General features: G+C 44.7%; 1 protein-coding gene across 4 annotated transcripts in view; it reads right to left on the bottom strand.

Annotated features, from left to right (window-relative positions):
• Positions 1–18,414, bottom strand: part of spi1b (Spi-1 proto-oncogene b) — a 45,450-nt gene that overhangs the window by 20,498 nt on the left and 6,538 nt on the right. For all 4 annotated transcript variants that reach the window (XM_080191641.1, XM_080191640.1, XM_080191639.1 and 1 more), the window contains one exon: positions 17,366–17,604. In XM_080191641.1, the coding sequence (XP_080047767.1) occupies positions 17,366–17,604 (239 nt within the window). The remainder of the gene's footprint in view (positions 1–17,365; positions 17,605–18,414) is intronic.

An 18,414-nucleotide genomic window follows, 5' to 3' on the forward strand; every position in this document is an offset into this window, starting at 1 on the left:
ATAATCTTTGAAAGGTTAGTCATGGCACAAATCAATTCTGGCCTTCCAGATTGCCTGGGCCCTCTGCATTTTACCTATCGCCACAACAGGTCCACAGCAAACACCATCTGCTTGGCCCTACATTCAACCTGGAACACCTAGAAAACAAAGACACCAATTTCAGACTCTGATTTATTGACTACAGCTCAGCCTTCAACACTGTTATGCCTACAAGATTCATCTCCAAACTCCATAGCCTGGGGCTCAGCTCCTCCCTTTGCGACTGCAGTCTGTGGGTTACTAAGTCTAGGATGCAATCAATAAGGATAGGCAACAACACCTCCTCCCAATAATCCTCAACATAAGGCTGTGTCCTCAGCCCCACTGTACTGCGTCGAATCTCAAACAACGCCGAGAAGGAATACAGGAAAAAGATAGGGAATCTGATGAACTGGTGCGACGACAATCATCTCTCCCTCAAAACGAAGGAGACAGTCATCAATTTCTGGAAGTGTAGTGGAGGACATGTCCCTGTCTATACCAACGGGGATGAAGTGGAAATGGTCGAGAGCTTCAAGTTTCCAGATCACCAATAATCTGCCCTGGTCCCTCCTCGCCAATGCTACAGTTAAGAAAGCCCACCAATGTTACTATTTACAGGAGGCTGAAGAAATTTGCACATCAGCTCTGACTCTCATTTCACTGATGCACCATAGAAAGCATCCTGTAAAACAGTGTAGTATGGCTCTTGCTCTGTCCAAGACCGCAAGAAACTACAAAGGGTTGTGAATGAAACTCAGTTCACCATGCAAACAACCTCCCATCCATTGACTTCGTCTACACTTTGCACTGCCTCAGAAAAGCAGCCAGCATAATCAAGGATCCCAAGCACCCTGGATATCCTCTCTTCCACCTTCTTCCATCTGGAAAAAAATATAAATTCTGAGGTCACGTATCAACCAACTTAAGACCAACTTCTTCCCTGCTGCCAGACTTTTGAATGAATTTACCTTGTATTAAGTTGATCTTCCTCTATACCCTAGCTATGACTGTAACATTACATTCTGCACCCTCTCCCATTTCTTATCTATGAACAGTATGCTTTGTCTGCATAACGCACTGTATACTAATGTATGTGACAATAATAAATCAAAGCAAAATAACATTATTTCACAAGTTTTAGCCCTTTATGAATCTCAGCTGATGCCCCTGGATAATTATAACAAGGATTTTCTCTCAGCAATTGCCAGGGCCTTAGACAATAACTTCAAATCAATATTCAAAAGCGAGATGGTCACTTCCTACAGGATCATTTTACGTTAATAAAGCCCGATTTCAGGATTACTGAAATATTCGCTTCACAAAGTGACTGTGGCCGCAGTCCTGCTTCAGATGAACGATTATATACAGCAATTAACAGGTCCATCAGCAAATCTTTAAATTTCTTGTAAAATTCCACCCAAAAGCATCAGGCTCCAGAGCCTGAGTGGATTGAAGCTCCTTCAGGATAGAAGCCACTTCCTCTTTAGAAACAGGGGGACTCAATGTTGAACTCAGGTCCTCCCAGATAGTGGGGAGTTTGAGAGAAGAGAAAAAATGTTCCACAAGTGCCAGCTTGTCATCAGTTTGATCTGTTTTATGTATGTCAGCATAAAAACCCTCAAAAGCCCATTGATATCCTCAACGCTCATCCTGCTACGACTCTTAGAGTCTAGCATCGAGGAAGTCGTCCTGGAGTCAGCGTTCTTCCTGGTAAGAAAGGCCATCTACTCAGTTCATTCTCAAAGTCATACAATTTCTGTTTGGCAAAGCTTAAACTCCTCTCAGCACGCTGAGGTAACAAAACGTCTAACGCTGCCCAGGTTACACTCATTAGCTTCAACATTGAGTATTTAGGATTCTTGCCATATTCTCTCTCCAGCTCAGCCAGCCACATTCCAGCTGACACCTGCTGCCCTACATGAACAAACCTCGAGCAAAAGCCTTACAGGTTTCTCAAAGGATTGAGGGACTTACTTCAGAAAAAGGGTTAACCTGCGTAAAAAGGATCAAATTCGGTCTGAAAGAATGAGATAAAATTGTGGTTCCCAAGCAGAAATGCATCAATTCTCTAGAATACAAATAAAGGGCAGGACCGTGATTAGAGATCACAATACTACTTGTAGTACAGGAGGCCACTGAGTGCAAGGTCGCTTTAGGCACGAAAAATAATCAATCCTGGTTTGACACAGATGAGGAGCAGAGATGGAAGTGAACTCCTTATCCTTAGAATTGGAGTTCTCCACACATCCAAGTACCCTACCTCTTCACAGGCCAAAGCTTTTACCTGCAGAGTAGAGGGGGTTTCTTGTTATTAGGGAGTTTGGCCAACAATGGGTTAAGATGGAAATTAAAATCCGCATCAATAAAAGAATTAATACAAGCTAGTTCAGCAAACTCCATGAAGCCTTTAGTGACAAAATCAGGGAAATAATTTGGAGGGCCATAGGCATTCATTAATGAAACATTTTTCTCATACACCAGCCCCTTGACGATCACATACCTTCCCCCCCTTCTCCTCCACACAATTCTCTCGGTCAAAAGGCACATTTTTATCAAACATCACTTTCTCAACCAGTGGTTGAAGGTAGTTAAATAACTATTGAGAAAGAAGCAAAGAATACCTACCTCAACTAGTCCCACTTCACTTTGAGGTGCTCCCTGAGCTGTAGATAAACTAATGTAATTGATAGTAAGTTTGCAGATGACACAAAGATTGGTGGAGTTGCTGATAGTGTTGGGATTGTCAGATGACATAACAGGATATAGATAGATTGGAGCCTTGGGCACAGAAATGGCAGATTTTGGAGAGTCAACTTATACTGTAAATGGCCGAACCTTTAGGAACATTAACATCCAGAGGGATCCACAGTCCTTGATGGACTGAGTTATAAGGAGAGGCTGAATAGACTGGGACTTCTTTCTCTGGAGAGCTGGAGGCTGAGGGGTGAACTTATAGAGGTCTATAAAATAGTGAGGGGCATAGACAAGGTAGACAGTCAATATCTTTTCCCAAAAGTTGGTGAGTCTAAAACTAGAGGGCATAGGTTTAAGATGGGAGGGAAGAGATACAGAAGTGTCCAGAGGAGCAACTTTTTTCTACACAGAGGGTGGTGACTGTCTGGAACAAGCTGCCAGAGGTATTACTAGAGGCGGGTACAATTTTCTCTTTTAAGAAGCATTTAGATAGTTACATGGGTACAATGGGTATAGAGGGGTATGGACCAAATGCGGGCAATTGGGATTAGTTTAGGGGTTTTAAAACAAAAGGGCAGCAAGGACAAGTTGGGTTGAAGGGCCTGTTTCCATGCTGTAGACCTCTATGACTCTATGAGGTCCACAGTTCCCTAAAACTGGCAACATAAACAGCCAATGTGATTAAGAAGGCATATGGCCTGCTCCCTTCATTGGCTGGAACATTGAGTACAAGAGTTGGCAAATCATATTGCTTAGGCTACATTTGGAGTATTACATGCGGATCTGGTCACCACACTACTACAAGGACGTGTAAGCTTTAGAGAGAATGCAGATAAGGCTCACCAAGGTGTTGCCTGGGCTTAAGGGCATTGACTCTGAGAGGTTGAATAAACTAGGATTGTTTTCACTGGAAGATCTAAGGGGAGATCTGATTGAGGTCTACAAAATTATGAGACGCATGGACAGGGTGGATAGTCAAAGGCTTTTTCCCAGGGTGAAAGTGTCAATTACAAGGAGGCACAGGTTCAAGATCAGAGGGGGAAAGTTAAGGGAGATGTGCTGGGAGGTTTTTTTTTAAAAACACAGAGGGTGATTGGTGACTGGAATGCGTTTCCAGAGGAGGTGGTGGAAGCAGGGACATTAGCAACATTTAGGAAGAATCTGGATGGGTTTATGAATAAGGAGGGAATAGAGGGATGCAGACTGAGTAAAGGCAGATGGTATTTCTTTTAAATTTAGTTACAACATCATGACGGGCACAGGATAGAAGGGCTGTAGGGCCTGATCCTGTGCCGTATTGTTCTCTCAAAGCTATGTCAACTTCCTCTTTTTAAAAAAAGACAAAGGATGATGTATTCCCTGCACATTCCAGGAATACAGTTTTTAAGTAGCTGCTGCCATTGTTTATTCAAGAGAATACAAGACATTGACATACGTATGAAAAGGATGATCAGTGAGAGATTCTCACACCACGTTTGGGCATGCACCAGAACAGTGAAAGTGGCAATGCAGGTGGAGAAGGTAGTCAAGAAGACGTACAACATGCTTGCCTTCATTGGCCGGAGTACTGACTTTAAAAATTGGCAAATCATGTTGACACTTTATAGAACCTTAGGCTGCACTTGGAATATGGTGTTCAATTCTGGTCGCCACACCACCAGAAGGATGTGGAGGCTTCGGAGAGGGTACAGAAAAGATTTATCAGGATGTTGCCTGGTATGGAGGGCATTAGCTATGAGGAGAGGTTGGAGAAACTTGGTTTGTTCTCACTGGAACGACAAAAGGTTGAAGGGAGACCTGATAGAAGTCTACAAGATTATGAGAGGCACGGACAGGGTGGATAGTCAGAAGCTTTTTCCCAGGGTGGAAAAGTCAATTACTAGGGGGCATAGGTCTTAGGTGCAAGAGGCAAGGTTTAAAGGAGATGTACGAGGCAGTTTTTTTTTACACACAGAGTAGTGGGTGCCTGGAACTCATCGCTGGGGGAGGTAGTGGAAGCGGTAGTGACTTTTAAAGGGGCATCTTGACAAATACATGAATAGGATGGGAATAGAGGGATGTGGTCCCTGGAAGGGTGGGGGGTTTTAGTTAAGTCGGGCAGCATGGTCGGTGCAGGCATGGAGGGCCAAAGGGCCTGTGCTGTCATTTTCTTTGTTTTATATCTCCCCAGTATCCAACTACACAGGAGCATCATTGTTTTGTATCAATGTCTTTTCCCAGGATACGTGACGTCTCTGTTTCTTTACAGAAGTAAGTCAAAGATTCTTTATACAAAATAACAGAAACAAAAAAATACACAACACTGTTTTAGGGGGTTTTCCTCACTAAGAACTCATAGCGCCATACCCACAATCTGTACACAAAGCCACTTGCCCACCTCCCTGCAGTGGCACTACTCATACTAACCATGATTAAAGTAAAGGGTACCATAAAGAGTCGGCACTGTGGCACAATGGTGAGCACTGCTGCCTCAGTGCCAGGGACCTGGGTTCGATTCCCAGTTTGAGTCACTGTCTGTGTGGAGTCTGCATGTTCTGCATGTTCTTGAGTCTGCATGGGTTTCCTCCGGGTATTCCAGTTTCCTCCCACAGTCCGAAAGATGTGCTGGCTAGGTGCACTGGCTATGCTGAATTCTCCCTTAGTGTATTTGAACACGGTGCCGGAGTGTTCCTGGGCCTCAAATGTGTTTGATTCCATTGTAAAGCATGAAGGTCTGAAATCTAGTAAACCTTCTCTGAGCCATTTCCAATACAATTACATCCTTCCTTCAATAAGGAAGCCACATTTGCACACAGTATTTGAGATGTGGTCTCACTAATAATTGAAAGTTTCTCTCAATAATGTCTGTTGGTCATATGGTTTACATCCTGGCTACTTATTTGAATATTCTCTCAAAGCAGCATCACAACAGATCTTCAGCGCTTTATAGAAGCTCCTCAAGTCATGTTAATCAGCTCTAATTTGAGGTTTTCTGGCTTGTTTAGCCTACCATGCATCTTTGCTCCTCCACAGCTTCTGTCGCAGGTTCCTTTCACTTTCCTGAAGTGATTTCTTCACAACTGATGTTAGTCGTTTTCCAGCCATGCTGCTGATGTTGCATTTTTTCCGTGTAACAGTTCCTTAATTTGATCATTGTTTTCACTGAACCAATCTCAGTGGTTGCTTTCTCAAAGATGGGAACTAGTTCAGTTCCAAAGAAGTTACATTAGACTGAAAATGTTAACTCGGTTTCTCTCTCCGCAGATGCTGCCAGACTGCTGAGGATTTCCAGCACTTTCCATTTTCTTACTTTGCCTTCTGTCCGAAGACAAAGACCCAGCAGAAATATGACATTACTGTTCATTTTCTTCTTCTTGTCTCGCTTGCAGTATAGAAAATATGTGGGTGAAAATGAAAACTGTACATTTCAGAATATGATAGGATGTATGCGACACAGTCAGAAAGATGTACAAATATTACAACCTGCGTATTGCTGTTTTGGTTTGCTGATTTCAGGGGACACTTTAATTTGGAAATGTTAAAATGGGGTTGTATTGGAAAATAGTTTGGGGCAGCACAGTGGCACAGTGGTTAGCACTGATGCCTCACAGCACCAGGAACCTAGGTTTGATTCCCAGCTTGGGTCACTGTCTGTGTGGAGTTTACACATTCTCCCCATTTCTGTGTGGGTTTCCTCCAGGTGCTCCAGTTTCCTCCCACACTCCAAATATGTGGGGGTTAGGTGGATTGGCCATGCTAAATTGCCCCTTTGTGTCAAGGGGACTAGCTAGGCTAAGTGTATGGGGTTGTGTGGATAGGGCCTGGGTGGGACAGCACAGACTTGATGTGCCTAATGGTTTCCTTTTGCACTGCAGGAACCTATAAGTGCTGCTCTCCATTTGAACAAAGTAAAGCTTGCATATTATCCACTATAAAACACACCCGATTGTGTATGATTTATTATAAACACATTCTAGCCTATGCATTATCCAATAAAATGCACTCTAGTCTGTGTATTGTTAGGAATGGGTTAAATGCAACCTCCACAGTAGGCCTAATTTGTTATATTTATTATTTAATAGTACTCACTGGGATATATAAAAAGATGTTACAGTTGGCACTGGGTGTTGGAGATGTCTATGTGGAGTTTAATCAGAAAATAAAAGAGAGTTTATGAAGAAGAAGTGAATAAACTGGGATTGTTCTCCCTGGAAAGATGAAGGTTAAAGGACAACCTGATAGAAGTTTATAAAATTATGATAGGCATAGATAAGGTGAACAGTTGGAAGCTTTTTCCAAGAGCAGAAATGATAAGAGGGCACAAGATCAAGGTAAGGGGGGGGCGGTGAAATGTTCAGCAGATGTGCCAGGGAAGCTTTTTACATAGAGGGTTGGGTGGGGGGGCCTGGAATGCACTTTTCTGGGTAGATGCATGAACAGGCAGGGAATAGAGGGATACAGGTTGTTGGTCCAGATAGTACAACTTGATCAGTGCAGGCTTGGTGGGCCGAAGGGCCTGTTCCTGTGCTGTACTGTTCTTTGTTCTGGATTGTAACTGAGAGGCTCCAACAAAATGTACACTGTCCATTCTATAACACACTCCAGCCTGTGTATTATCCATTATAACATACCCCAGCCTGAGTATTATCCAGAAATACACAGTCTAGCCTATGTATTATTCATTTTAACACATCCCAGCCTCTATAGTATATATTTTCACACATTCCAACCTGTGTTTGTGTTTTATCCATTATAGCATATTCTAGCCACTATTATTATTTTGTGCACACTCTAGCCTGTGTAGTATCCATTATAACACACTTCAAACTATGTATTACCCTCCAGTCTGTGTAATCGCCAATGTAACACACAATGTAATATAGCTGGTATGGTTCCTGCTCTGCCCAAGACTGAAAGGAACTACAAAAGGTTGTGAATGTAGCACAATCCATCACACAAACCAGCCTCCCATCCATTGATTCTGCCTACACTTCCCGCTGCCTCGGCAAAGCAGCCAGAATAATTAAAGACCCCGCACACCACGGACATTCTCTCTTCCACCTTCCTCATCCACTTCGGGTGGTAGGGGAAAATTGCTGCAGCTTCATTTCCCGTGTCCATTTTGGACCCTGAAGTCCCTATCAAAAGTGCAAGGCAGGCAGTACTGGCTTGTCAAAGGGATCTGGCAACTGGTGGAAGGGATCCAGGGTGGAGGCCCTGTTCTGTATGAATTTCCCGTAATGTGTTACCAGTCCTAAAAACGACTGTAGTCCCTGGATGGTTGTGGGAGCCATTTTATTTTATTGTTTTATTATTTTATTGTTCGCACCTAATCATCCAGAGGCTGTAGACCTGACTTGTCACTTTGTACCCAAGATAGGTTACTTGTGGTGCTAAAAAGACGCATTTCTTCCTTTTCAGATGCACACCCACTGCTGCAAATCTCCTGAGAACTTCCTTCAGGTTCGGCAGATGTTCTGCCCTTGTTTTACCCATAATGAAGACATTGTCTAGGTAAACCTGTGATGACCTCTGTAGATGTCCTCCATGGTCCTTTGGAATATGGCACAAGCTGACGAAGCCCCAAAGGGCAACCTTTTATACTGGGAGAGGCCTTTCAGCTTATTTATTGTAGCGAATGTTTGCGAATCTCCATCCAGATTTAGTTGCAGGTATGTGTAGTTCATGTCCAGGTTTGTGTATAGGAGTCTTCCTGCCACCTTTGCATACAGGTCCTCAATCCTGTGAACTGGGTATTTGTCTAGCTGAGAGTAACGATTTATTGTCTGTTTGAAATCACCCAAAGGTGCACTGAACCATCCGTCTTTAAGGTAGGAACCACGGGTGCTGCCCATTCTGGAAACTGGACAAGTTTTATTATTCCTTTGTGCTGTAATCTTTTGATTTCACATCGACCTTTTCCCTTAATGCAAATGGTACCGGTCAAGGTTTGTAGAACTTTGGGACAGCCTTTGAGTAGATGTGTAATTTTGCTACAATAAAATGTGTAATTTTGCCTTGACTCCTTTGATTGTCCCTAGGCCTTCCTGAAAAACCGCCGGATATTTGCTCAGGGCCTCACTCAGATGACCATTTTCCAGCTGGAAGATATTTGGATCTCTTTTAGTCAATTTCATCCCAATAGGCTTGGTCCCAAATCTTCCACAACCATTAATGGGAGCCTCACTAATTGTTTCCTGTAAGCAACTGGCACGTGGGTTGTACCCATCATTTGTAGATCCTCAGCCTTGCCAAAGTTTTGGTCAGGGCTAAGTGTTGGAGTCCCGTGCGTATCTTGTTAAACACGGTCTCCCCTATGACCGGTATGGCTGTGCCTGTGTCGACCTCCATTAAAATTGGATGTTTGTTCAGTCTCACTGACAATTTGATGGGTTCTGATTTTGTTATCGCTACTCACAGTAGCTGTTCCTCAGAGGTAGGGGTAGCTTTCAGGTTGTGCACTCTCCTATCCCTCTGCCACGTTGATTTAGGAGACTTGCTTTTCCTTTATGCATCCTGACACTGGCAACCATAGCAATGTTGTATCGGATAGATCTCTGCTGTCACTCTGGGCTTAACCTGACCTTGTCTGGGTGTGGTTCTATAGGTGGACTTGGGCTCTCTCATATCCGAATCCTTCCAGAGGGCCGCTGTGTAGTGGCCTGCCTTGTAGTGGTAGTCCCTAACCCAGCCTCCCTGGTGTCGGCCTTCATCTCCATTGGGATACCTTGGAGCTCACGTGCCCTGCTTGCTGCTTTTTCTAACAACATGGCCAGCTCTAATGCTTGTTTACAGTCCAGTTGGGTCTCCACCTACAGACATTTTTGTACAGTCATATTGTTAATTCTGAACACCAACCAGTCTCCGAGTATCTCATTTAGTGTCCGCCCACACCCACACCCACACCGCCCCCCCCCCCCCAAATTTACAAGCGTCCACCAGACGTCTTAGCCTTCTTAGGAAACTGGTGATTGACTTCCCCACTTCTCTAAGTGTGGAGTAAAAGTGGCAGGATCAGGGGTGGCTAAGTTTGAGAACTCTTAGAAGAATTTTATATTTGGTGTTTCCAGGAAAGTTAAATTAGGCATAATCGCAAAAGCTGCTGGTCCACATGCAGTCAGCAAGATAACCCTTTGCTTCTCATCTGAAGTTATGTTGCTTGCTCTGAAGAAATACTTCATCCTTTCCACATACTGGGCTCGGTCCTCCACCACGTGGTCAAGAGAGTCCAATTTCCCAAACAGCGGCATGTTTTCTCAAAAATGGCTTACCTTCAATATGTGCGGTATTTCAGCAAGTTCCTTCAGGTCACTCCTTTATCCTCATTGCCACTGTAATAACTCCACAGAGGTGAAAGTCCCGTCACCAAGTTACTTCATTTACACCACACATCTGTACACAGCCAATAAGTGTGAAAATATCCACTTTGGAAGGAATAATAGTAAAATGGACTATTATTTAAATGGTGAAAAATTACTATATGCCACTGTGCAGAGGGACCTGGGGGTCCTTGTGCATGAATCGCAAAAACTCAGTTTGCAGGTGATCAAGAAGGCAAATGGAATGTTGGCCTTTATCGCGAGGGGGATAGAGTATAAAAACAGGGAGGTCGTGCTGCAACTGTACAAGGTACTGGTGAGGATGCACCTAGAGTACTGTGTACAATTTTTGTCCCCTTACTTAAGGATGGATACATTAGCTTTGGAGGGGGTGCAGAGAAGGGTCACCAGGTTGATTCCGGAGATGAGGGGGCTAGCTTATGAGAAGAGATTGAGTAGATTGGGCCTGTACTCACTGGCATTTAGAAGGTTGAGGGGGGATCTTATAGAGACATATAAGATAATGAAGGGGATAGATAGGGTAGAAGCAATGAGGTTATTTTCACTTGCAACGGAAACAAGAACTAGGGGGCACAGCCTCAACATATGGGGGAGTCAATTTAAAACAGAGTTGAGGAGGAACTTCTTCTCCCAGAGGGTAGTGAATCTTTGGAATTCTCTGCCCAATGAAGCAGTGGAGGCTACCTCGTTAAATGTGTTTAAGTCACAGGTAGATAGATTTTTAACCAATAAGGGAATTCAGGGTTATGGGGAGCAGGCAAGTAAGCAGAACTGAACCACTATCAGATCAGCCATGATCTTATTGAATGATGGAGCAGGCTCGAGGGGCTAGATGGCCTACTCCTGCTCCTATTTCTTATGTTCTTCTGTTCTTCAGTTACTCCCTGCAGAATGCAGGCTGGGAGTCTGACACACCTGCTTTAAACAGGGAGCATGAGGCTCCCTGATATAACCATCAATTAGAATTCATCAGGTTGCTCTTTTGCATACCAAACAAGTAAACAAACTCAAATTAACTTAGGGACAAATTAACAGCTTCCCAAAAGGAAAGGGGGACGGCCTGGACCAAAAACAAAGTCAAAAGGAAACTTAAAACATGAAATCAAAAAGGTGATTATCAGGGTCAATAATGCATCCCAGTCCCTTCGGTGCCCAGTGGGCGAGGAAGGTGTCAACTGCGCCCGTGGACACTGCCAGCTTCCTCTCCAGGGACACCTGGCCGTGAATGTAGCCGCAGTAGAGGAGCAGACAGTCAGAATGGACGACCCTGTCGATTGCCCGCTGTCTGGACCTATTAGGACTCATCAGGTAGTTCATACTCTAGCAAGTCAACCTCATCAGCCTGGCTGAAGTCATCATACCCTCCTTCTTTACATGTCGAGATTCTGTGAGTCTACCAAGCGCTTATTTTTTTACAGCTATCAGCTCCACACCAATTTACTGATGACATGGAAATAACAATTTCAATATGATTAGCAAGCTCGGGACAGTCGTCCTCCGGCCCGCTAGCCACCTCCTCTGCTGCTCCCCTCCCCCCAACTCCCTCGCCGTGGTTCTCGACTGCTCCCCAACACAGTGAACAGGTATCCTGACCCCACACACCGTCAGGAAGTCAGGGGTGGGGGTTAGGTGCCCAGTGGGCAGTGCCAAGGGATGGGGCATACTGGTTGATGGGGTAGGGGAAAACCCACTGCCATTCTGCAGTTGGAGCTCTGCGGGAGGGAGGGGGGAGGGTGATTGGGTCTGGTCATCAAGCTGGGGGGGGTCGGCGGGGGGAGGTGAGGTTGGTCTGGAAGGCCAGCGATTGGGGGGGGAGGGATTGTAGGTCTGGCCAGCGATCGGGAGGCTGATGATGGGGTGGGGGGTGGGGTTAGGACACGCTGTGGCCGGGCCACCACGCATAGGGACGCACTGCGGCCTGTGCGCTACGCACTGTGATGGACTGCAGCCTGTGTATTATTGTTACGACAGAGGAGTTGTTCCCCTTTTTAGATATAACGCCAAATCCCCCGAAGAGAAATACCTCGCCTCATAATCTGTTAAAAATGTGTGGGGAGTTGTGAATTGTTCTTCAGTAATGTTTAGTGGTTAACTAACAGAAATACCTGACACTCAGTTTAAAATGAACACAATTTATTTATTTAACAGGAAACCTTAACCAAGCAAGGGCGGCACGGTAGCACAGTGGTTAGCACTGCTGCTTCACAGCTCCAGGGTCCTGGGTTCAATTCCTGGCTTGGGTCACTGTCTGTGTGGAGTTTGCACATTCTCCTCGTGTCTGCGTGCGTTTTCTCCGGGTGCTCCGGATTCCTCCCACAGTCCAAAGATGTGCGGTTAGGTTGATTGGCTGTGCTAGAATTGCCCCTTAGTGTCCTGGGATGCTTAGGTTAGAGGGATTAGTGGGTAAAATATGTAGGGATATGGGGAAAGGGCTGGGTGGGATTGTGGTCAGTGCAGATTTGATGGGCCAAAGGGCCTTTTTCTATACTGTAGGGTTCTATGATCAAGTAACATACCAAATAAAAATAAGTTTCTAATAGAACGCTGTACAATATCCATTCATTAACCAAAAAAAAACTAATAACAGAATTTAGTCACTCTCAAAACAATATAGAACCAATTTTGTGTCTTTTGGACCTTCAGGAGTTTCTTACTGATTTCTTGGTCTAATTTTTTATCAGATTTGGTACCTTTCAATAGTTAGATGGTGCATCTCTAATGAGAGATCTGAAGCTGGCAGAGTGGAGGGCTGTTCTCTCCCTCTTGGTACCTGAGAGGTGGCAGTTGCTATCTTGTGTTTTTCCCCCCTTGCACACTCTATTATACCTGTGATGACCTATCAATGTTCCTACAATAAGATTGGTCTGATTTTGTCAGCAACATAAAATTCAAATGTTATAGGTTCCTGATAGCTGAGTGCCCGCTTTAAATTGATTGGACAGAATTCAAACAACAACAGCTTGTCTTGTCAAGACTACTGCTTGACTTTTGGATACAAATATTTCAGTTTGGACTTTGGATGTACTTTGGATTTTAAACCCTCAAGCACTGTAACAAGGATACCAGTTTTTAAAGGAACAATGCAATATTTTTTCCCTCTAAACCCTTTTGACTTTTTTTTAAAACAATTTTATCATTAACATCATGTTTCAACTTCACAACCCAACTTCGCAACAATGAAACGTTAGGACACGCTGCAGCCCATGTGTGAAACATTGAAGACTTGGGCAGAGAGATGGCAGATGGAGTTTAATCTGGACAAATGTGAGGTAATGCATTTTGGAGGGTCTAATACAAATGGGAAATATACAGTAAATGGCAGAACCTTTAATAAGCAAAGGGATCTGGGTGTACAGGTACACAGGTCACTGAAAGTGGCAATGCAGGTGGAGAAGGTAGTCAAAGGCATGCCTGCCTTCATTGGCCCGGGCACTGGGTTTAATAATTGGCAAGTCATGTTGCAGCTTTATAGAATCTTAGTTAGGCTGCACTTGGAATATAGTGTTCAATTCTGTTCACCACACTACCAGAAGGATGTGGAGGCTTTGGAGAAAGTACAGAAAAGATTTACCTGGATGTTGTCTAGTGTGGAGGGCATTAGGTATGAGGAGAGATTGGAGAAACTTGGTTTGTTCTCACTGGAGTGACAGAGGTTGAGGGATGACCTGATAGAAGTCTACAAGATTATGAGAGGCATAGACAGAGTGGATAGTCAGAAGCTTTTTCCCAGGGTGGAAGAATCCATTACTAGGGGGGCATAGGTTTAAGGTGCGAGGGGTAAGTTTTAAAAGAGACGTACAAGGCAGATTTTTTTTATACAGAGAGTGGTGGGTGCCTGAACTCATTGCCAAGGGAGGTAGTGGAAGCTGATACTGTAGTGACTTTTAAGGGGTATCTTGACAAGTACATGAATGAGATGGGAATAGAGGATATGGTCCTCGGAAGTGTAGGGGGTTTTAGTTAAGTCAGGCAGCGTGGCCGGTGCAGGTTGGAGGGCCCAAGGGCCTGTTCCTGTGCTGAAATTGTCTTTATTCTTTGATAGGACACACTGCAGCCTGTGTGTGAAATGTTAGGACACATTCCAAATTGTATATTATCCATTCAAATACCCTCCAGGCTGTGTAATAGCCAATGTAACACATTTCGGTTGTGGATTATGCTTTATTACCACAGTCCAAGGTTGTATATTACCTATTATCGTTTACTACAACTGGTGTGTCACCCAATATAACAGAATATTGCTTGGTATGGAGGGCATTAGCTATGAAGAGAGGTTGGAGAAACTTGGACGACAGATATTGAGGGGCAACCTGATTGAAGTCAACAAGATTAAGGGAGGGGCATGGATAGAGTGGATAGTCAGAAGCTTTTTCCCAGGGTGGAAGAGTCAATTACCAGGGGGCATAGGCTTAAGGTGAGGGGCAAGTTTTAAAGGAGATGTAAGAGGCAAGTCTTTTTTTTCCAGAGGGGTGGTGGGTGCCTGGAACTCGCTGCTGGGGGAGGTAGTGGAAGCAGATACGATAGTGACTTTTAAGGGCCATCTCGACAAATCCATGAATAGGATGGGAATAGAGGGATATGCTCCCTAGTTCAGTCAGGGAGCATGGTCAATGCAGGCTTGGAGGGTCAAAGGGCCTGTTCCTATGCTTCAATTTTCTTTGCATTATTTATTATCACATATTATAGGCAGTGTATTACATATAATAACATATTCCAGCCTTTGCATTATCCATTATAACACACTCGACATTATTATAAAAAACTCCAGGGCATATTATCCTTCATTCTATGTAATATCCAATGTAACACATTAAGGCTGGTTTAATATCCTTTGTAACACACTATATATTGTGTATTATGCACTATCACATGCTACAGACTGTGTATCAGGCAACATAACACAATGCAAACTTTGCAGTATCCATAAATACATTTCATGTTCTGTATTATAACATACACCATGCTGTATTATAAATTATGACACACTCATTATATGACTCCAGTCTGTATCATATCCATTCTAACACAGACCTGCCTGCATATTATCTTCCAATGTATGTTATATCCAATGTACTACATTATGGTCTGTGTATTATCTATTCTAACACACTCTATGTGTAATATGCATTCTTACACATGCCAGACTGTATTACTCATTATAACACACTCCAGATCATGTAAGGTCTACTGGGGCACTCCAGCCTATGTATTATCCTCCTGTCTGTGTAATATCTAATGTAACACATTATGGCCTGTGTATTGTGCATTATAAACTCATTCCAATCTGTATATTATACATTATGTTATACATTCGAGCACGCCCCAGCTGGCGTGCAATCCATTCTAGCACACGCCCCAGCCGGCGTGCAATCCATTCTAGCGCACGCCCCAGCCGGCGTGCAATCCATTCTAGCACACGCCCCAGCCGGCGTGCAATCCATTCTAGCGCACGCCCCAGCCGGCGTGCAATCCATTCTAGCGCACGCCCCAGCCGGCGTGCAATCCATTCTAGCGCACGCCCCAGCCGGCGTGCAATCCATTCTAGCGCACGCCCCAGCCGGCGTGCAATCCATTCTAGCGCACGCCCCAGCCGGCGTGCAATCCATTCTAGCGCACGCCCCAGCCGGCGTGCAATCCATTCTAGCGCACGCCCCAGCCGGCGTGCAATCCATTCTAGCGCACGCCCCAGCCGGCGTGCAATCCATTCTAGCGCACGCCCCAGCCGGCGTGCAATCCATTCTAGCACACCCCAGCCGGCGTGCAATCCATTCTAGCGCACACCCCAGCCGGCGTGCAATCCATTCTAGCACACCCCAGCCGGCGTGCAATCCATTCTAGCGCACACCCCAGCCGGCGTGCAATCCATTCTAGCGCACGCCCCAGCCGGCGTGCAATCCATTCTAGCACACCCCAGCCGGCGTGCAATCCATTCTAGCGCACACCCCAGCCGGCGTGCAATCCATTCTAGCACACCCCAGCCGGCGTGCAATCCATTCTAGCGCACACCCCAGCCGGCGTGCAATCCATTCTAGCACACGCCCCAGCCGGCGTGCAATCCATTCTAGCACACCCCAGCCGGCGTGCAATCCATTCTAGCGCACACCCCAGCCGGCGTGCAATCCATTCTAGCACACGCCCCAGCCGGCGTGCAATCCATTCTAGCGCACGCCCCAGCCGGCGTGCAATCCATTCTAGCGCACGCCCCAGCCGGCGTGCAATCCATTCTAGCACACCCCAGCTGGCGTGCAATCCATTCTAGCGCACACCCCAGCCGGCGTGCAATCCATTCTAGCACACGCCCCAGCCGGCGTGCAATCCATTCTAGCACACCCCAGAATATGTAATATACATTCTTAAACACTCCAGCCTCTATTATCCATTATAAAACAATCCAGTCGGTGCATTATCCATTCTATCACATCCAACATGCATATCATCCATTATAACACACTCCAGCCTGCATCTTATGCATTGAAATTCACTTCAGCCAATCCATTCTAACACATGCTAGCCTATGTAGATTCCATTCTAACATTCACCGTATTTTACTCATAATATACTCCAGCCTGATATTATCCATTCTAACACACCCAATCTTTGTATTATCCATTATATTATACTTGAGCTTGTTTCCTATCCATTCTAACACATTCTGGCCTTTGTATTATCCATTATAACACAGTCCAATCTGTGTATTATCCATTCTGGCACATGCTAGCGTGTGTAATTCCTGTTATAACTCACTCAGTCTGTGAGTCCCATTGTAATGTATTCCAACCTGTGTATTATTCATTATAACACACACTACATTACATATTAGTCATTCTAAAATACTACTGTGTGTGTATTATCCTCCAGTCTGTGTATTAACCATTATAACACATGGCACCCTGAGTATCATCCATGTTAACACACTCCAGTCTGTCCATTATATCACATCCCAGCCTATTATCCATTATGACAGCTTGTGTATTATCCTTTAATCCTTTATTATACAGACCAGTTTATGTATTATCCATTCTCACATACTCCAGATTGTGTACTATCCTTCATAATACACTCCAACCTTTATATTATTCATTATAGTTTTCCAGCCTGTGTTATCATCCATTATTACATCTAGCCATTGTGTTACTGTGGGTAGCGAGGATAGTGAGCAATGCCAAATGGGCAGTGATGGTGGCGAGCAACACGAGTGGGTAGCAAGAGTGGTGAGCAACACTGACGGTAAAGAGAAGATAGGAATGGCAAAAGCAGAATCATTGCCAACAGCTGCCATCAGAAAGAACAGACAAGAAATTGGTACACTCGGTATTGGATATGTGACTTACCGGAGTGGCCGTGAAGCTGCTGGTTGCTGAAGGCTGTGCTTTGTTGTAATGAAGTGCTGTGCCGATAGGAATACTGGCCGCAGGTAAAGATTCCAAGCCATGCAGTTGTTCGAGCTCCATATGCCGGTACAGTTGCTGCAACTGTGGGGGCTGAACACTCTGTAATTCAGTGAAGTGATGATCGCCAAAAGCCTCAAAGTCTCCATGGATGTGGTTGCTGGAGTAATCCCAGTAATGGTCTGTAAGTGACAGCAGGAAAATGAGAGGAAGACAAATTAAATAATGAGAGTGAGAGTGGGGAAAAGTGTCAGAGACACTGAGAGAGAGAGATGGACAGATAAAGATAGATCAAGGGACATACAAATGGGACGAAGAGACAAAGCAGGAGGGTGAGCGAGTGAGATGGAGACCCAAAGAGAGATACACAATAGATGGGGAGAGAATGAGAAGGGGAAAGAGAGAGTAAGAGGGGGGAAAAGATTGAGATGGAGAGGGGGGAAAAGATTGAGATGGAGAGAGAGAAAGAGTGCAAGAGACAGAAAGAGAGAAAAACAGAGATAGAAATGTAGAAAGGGAGAAGGAGAGAGACAATGAATGACAAAGAAAAGTAGAGTGAGAGCAATTGATAGAGGAGAGAGAGAGAAACTTCAAAATAGAGCCTAGCATCCTCTACATCCTGTTGCGAACATATGAAAATATGAATAATGCTGTCCTGCCCTGTTCCCGCACCTCCCCCACTCCCTTCATCCATCCATCCATCCTCAATCATGTGTTTCTCCATCCCACACCCATCCTCATCCTCTGCATGAAAGAACTTTTCCTCAGATCCCCCCTGTAAACCACTTACTCCTCACATGAAACCTATGCCCTCTGGTTTTAGACACTTCTGTCATGGGGGAAAGATTCTTATAACCTAACCAATCTACGCCTCTCACAATTTTGTACCGCCTCTGTAAGATCTCCCCTCAGCCTCCTCTGTCCCGGGAAAACAAACACTGCCTACCAGTCTCTCCTCATAGCTGAAACATTTCATTTCAGGCAACATCCTG

This window comes from Carcharhinus amblyrhynchos, chromosome 6 (assembly GCF_965287045.1).
Source record: "Carcharhinus amblyrhynchos chromosome 6, sCarAmb.v2.hapA, whole genome shotgun sequence".
Classification (NCBI taxonomy): Eukaryota; Metazoa; Chordata; class Chondrichthyes; order Carcharhiniformes; family Carcharhinidae; genus Carcharhinus; species Carcharhinus amblyrhynchos.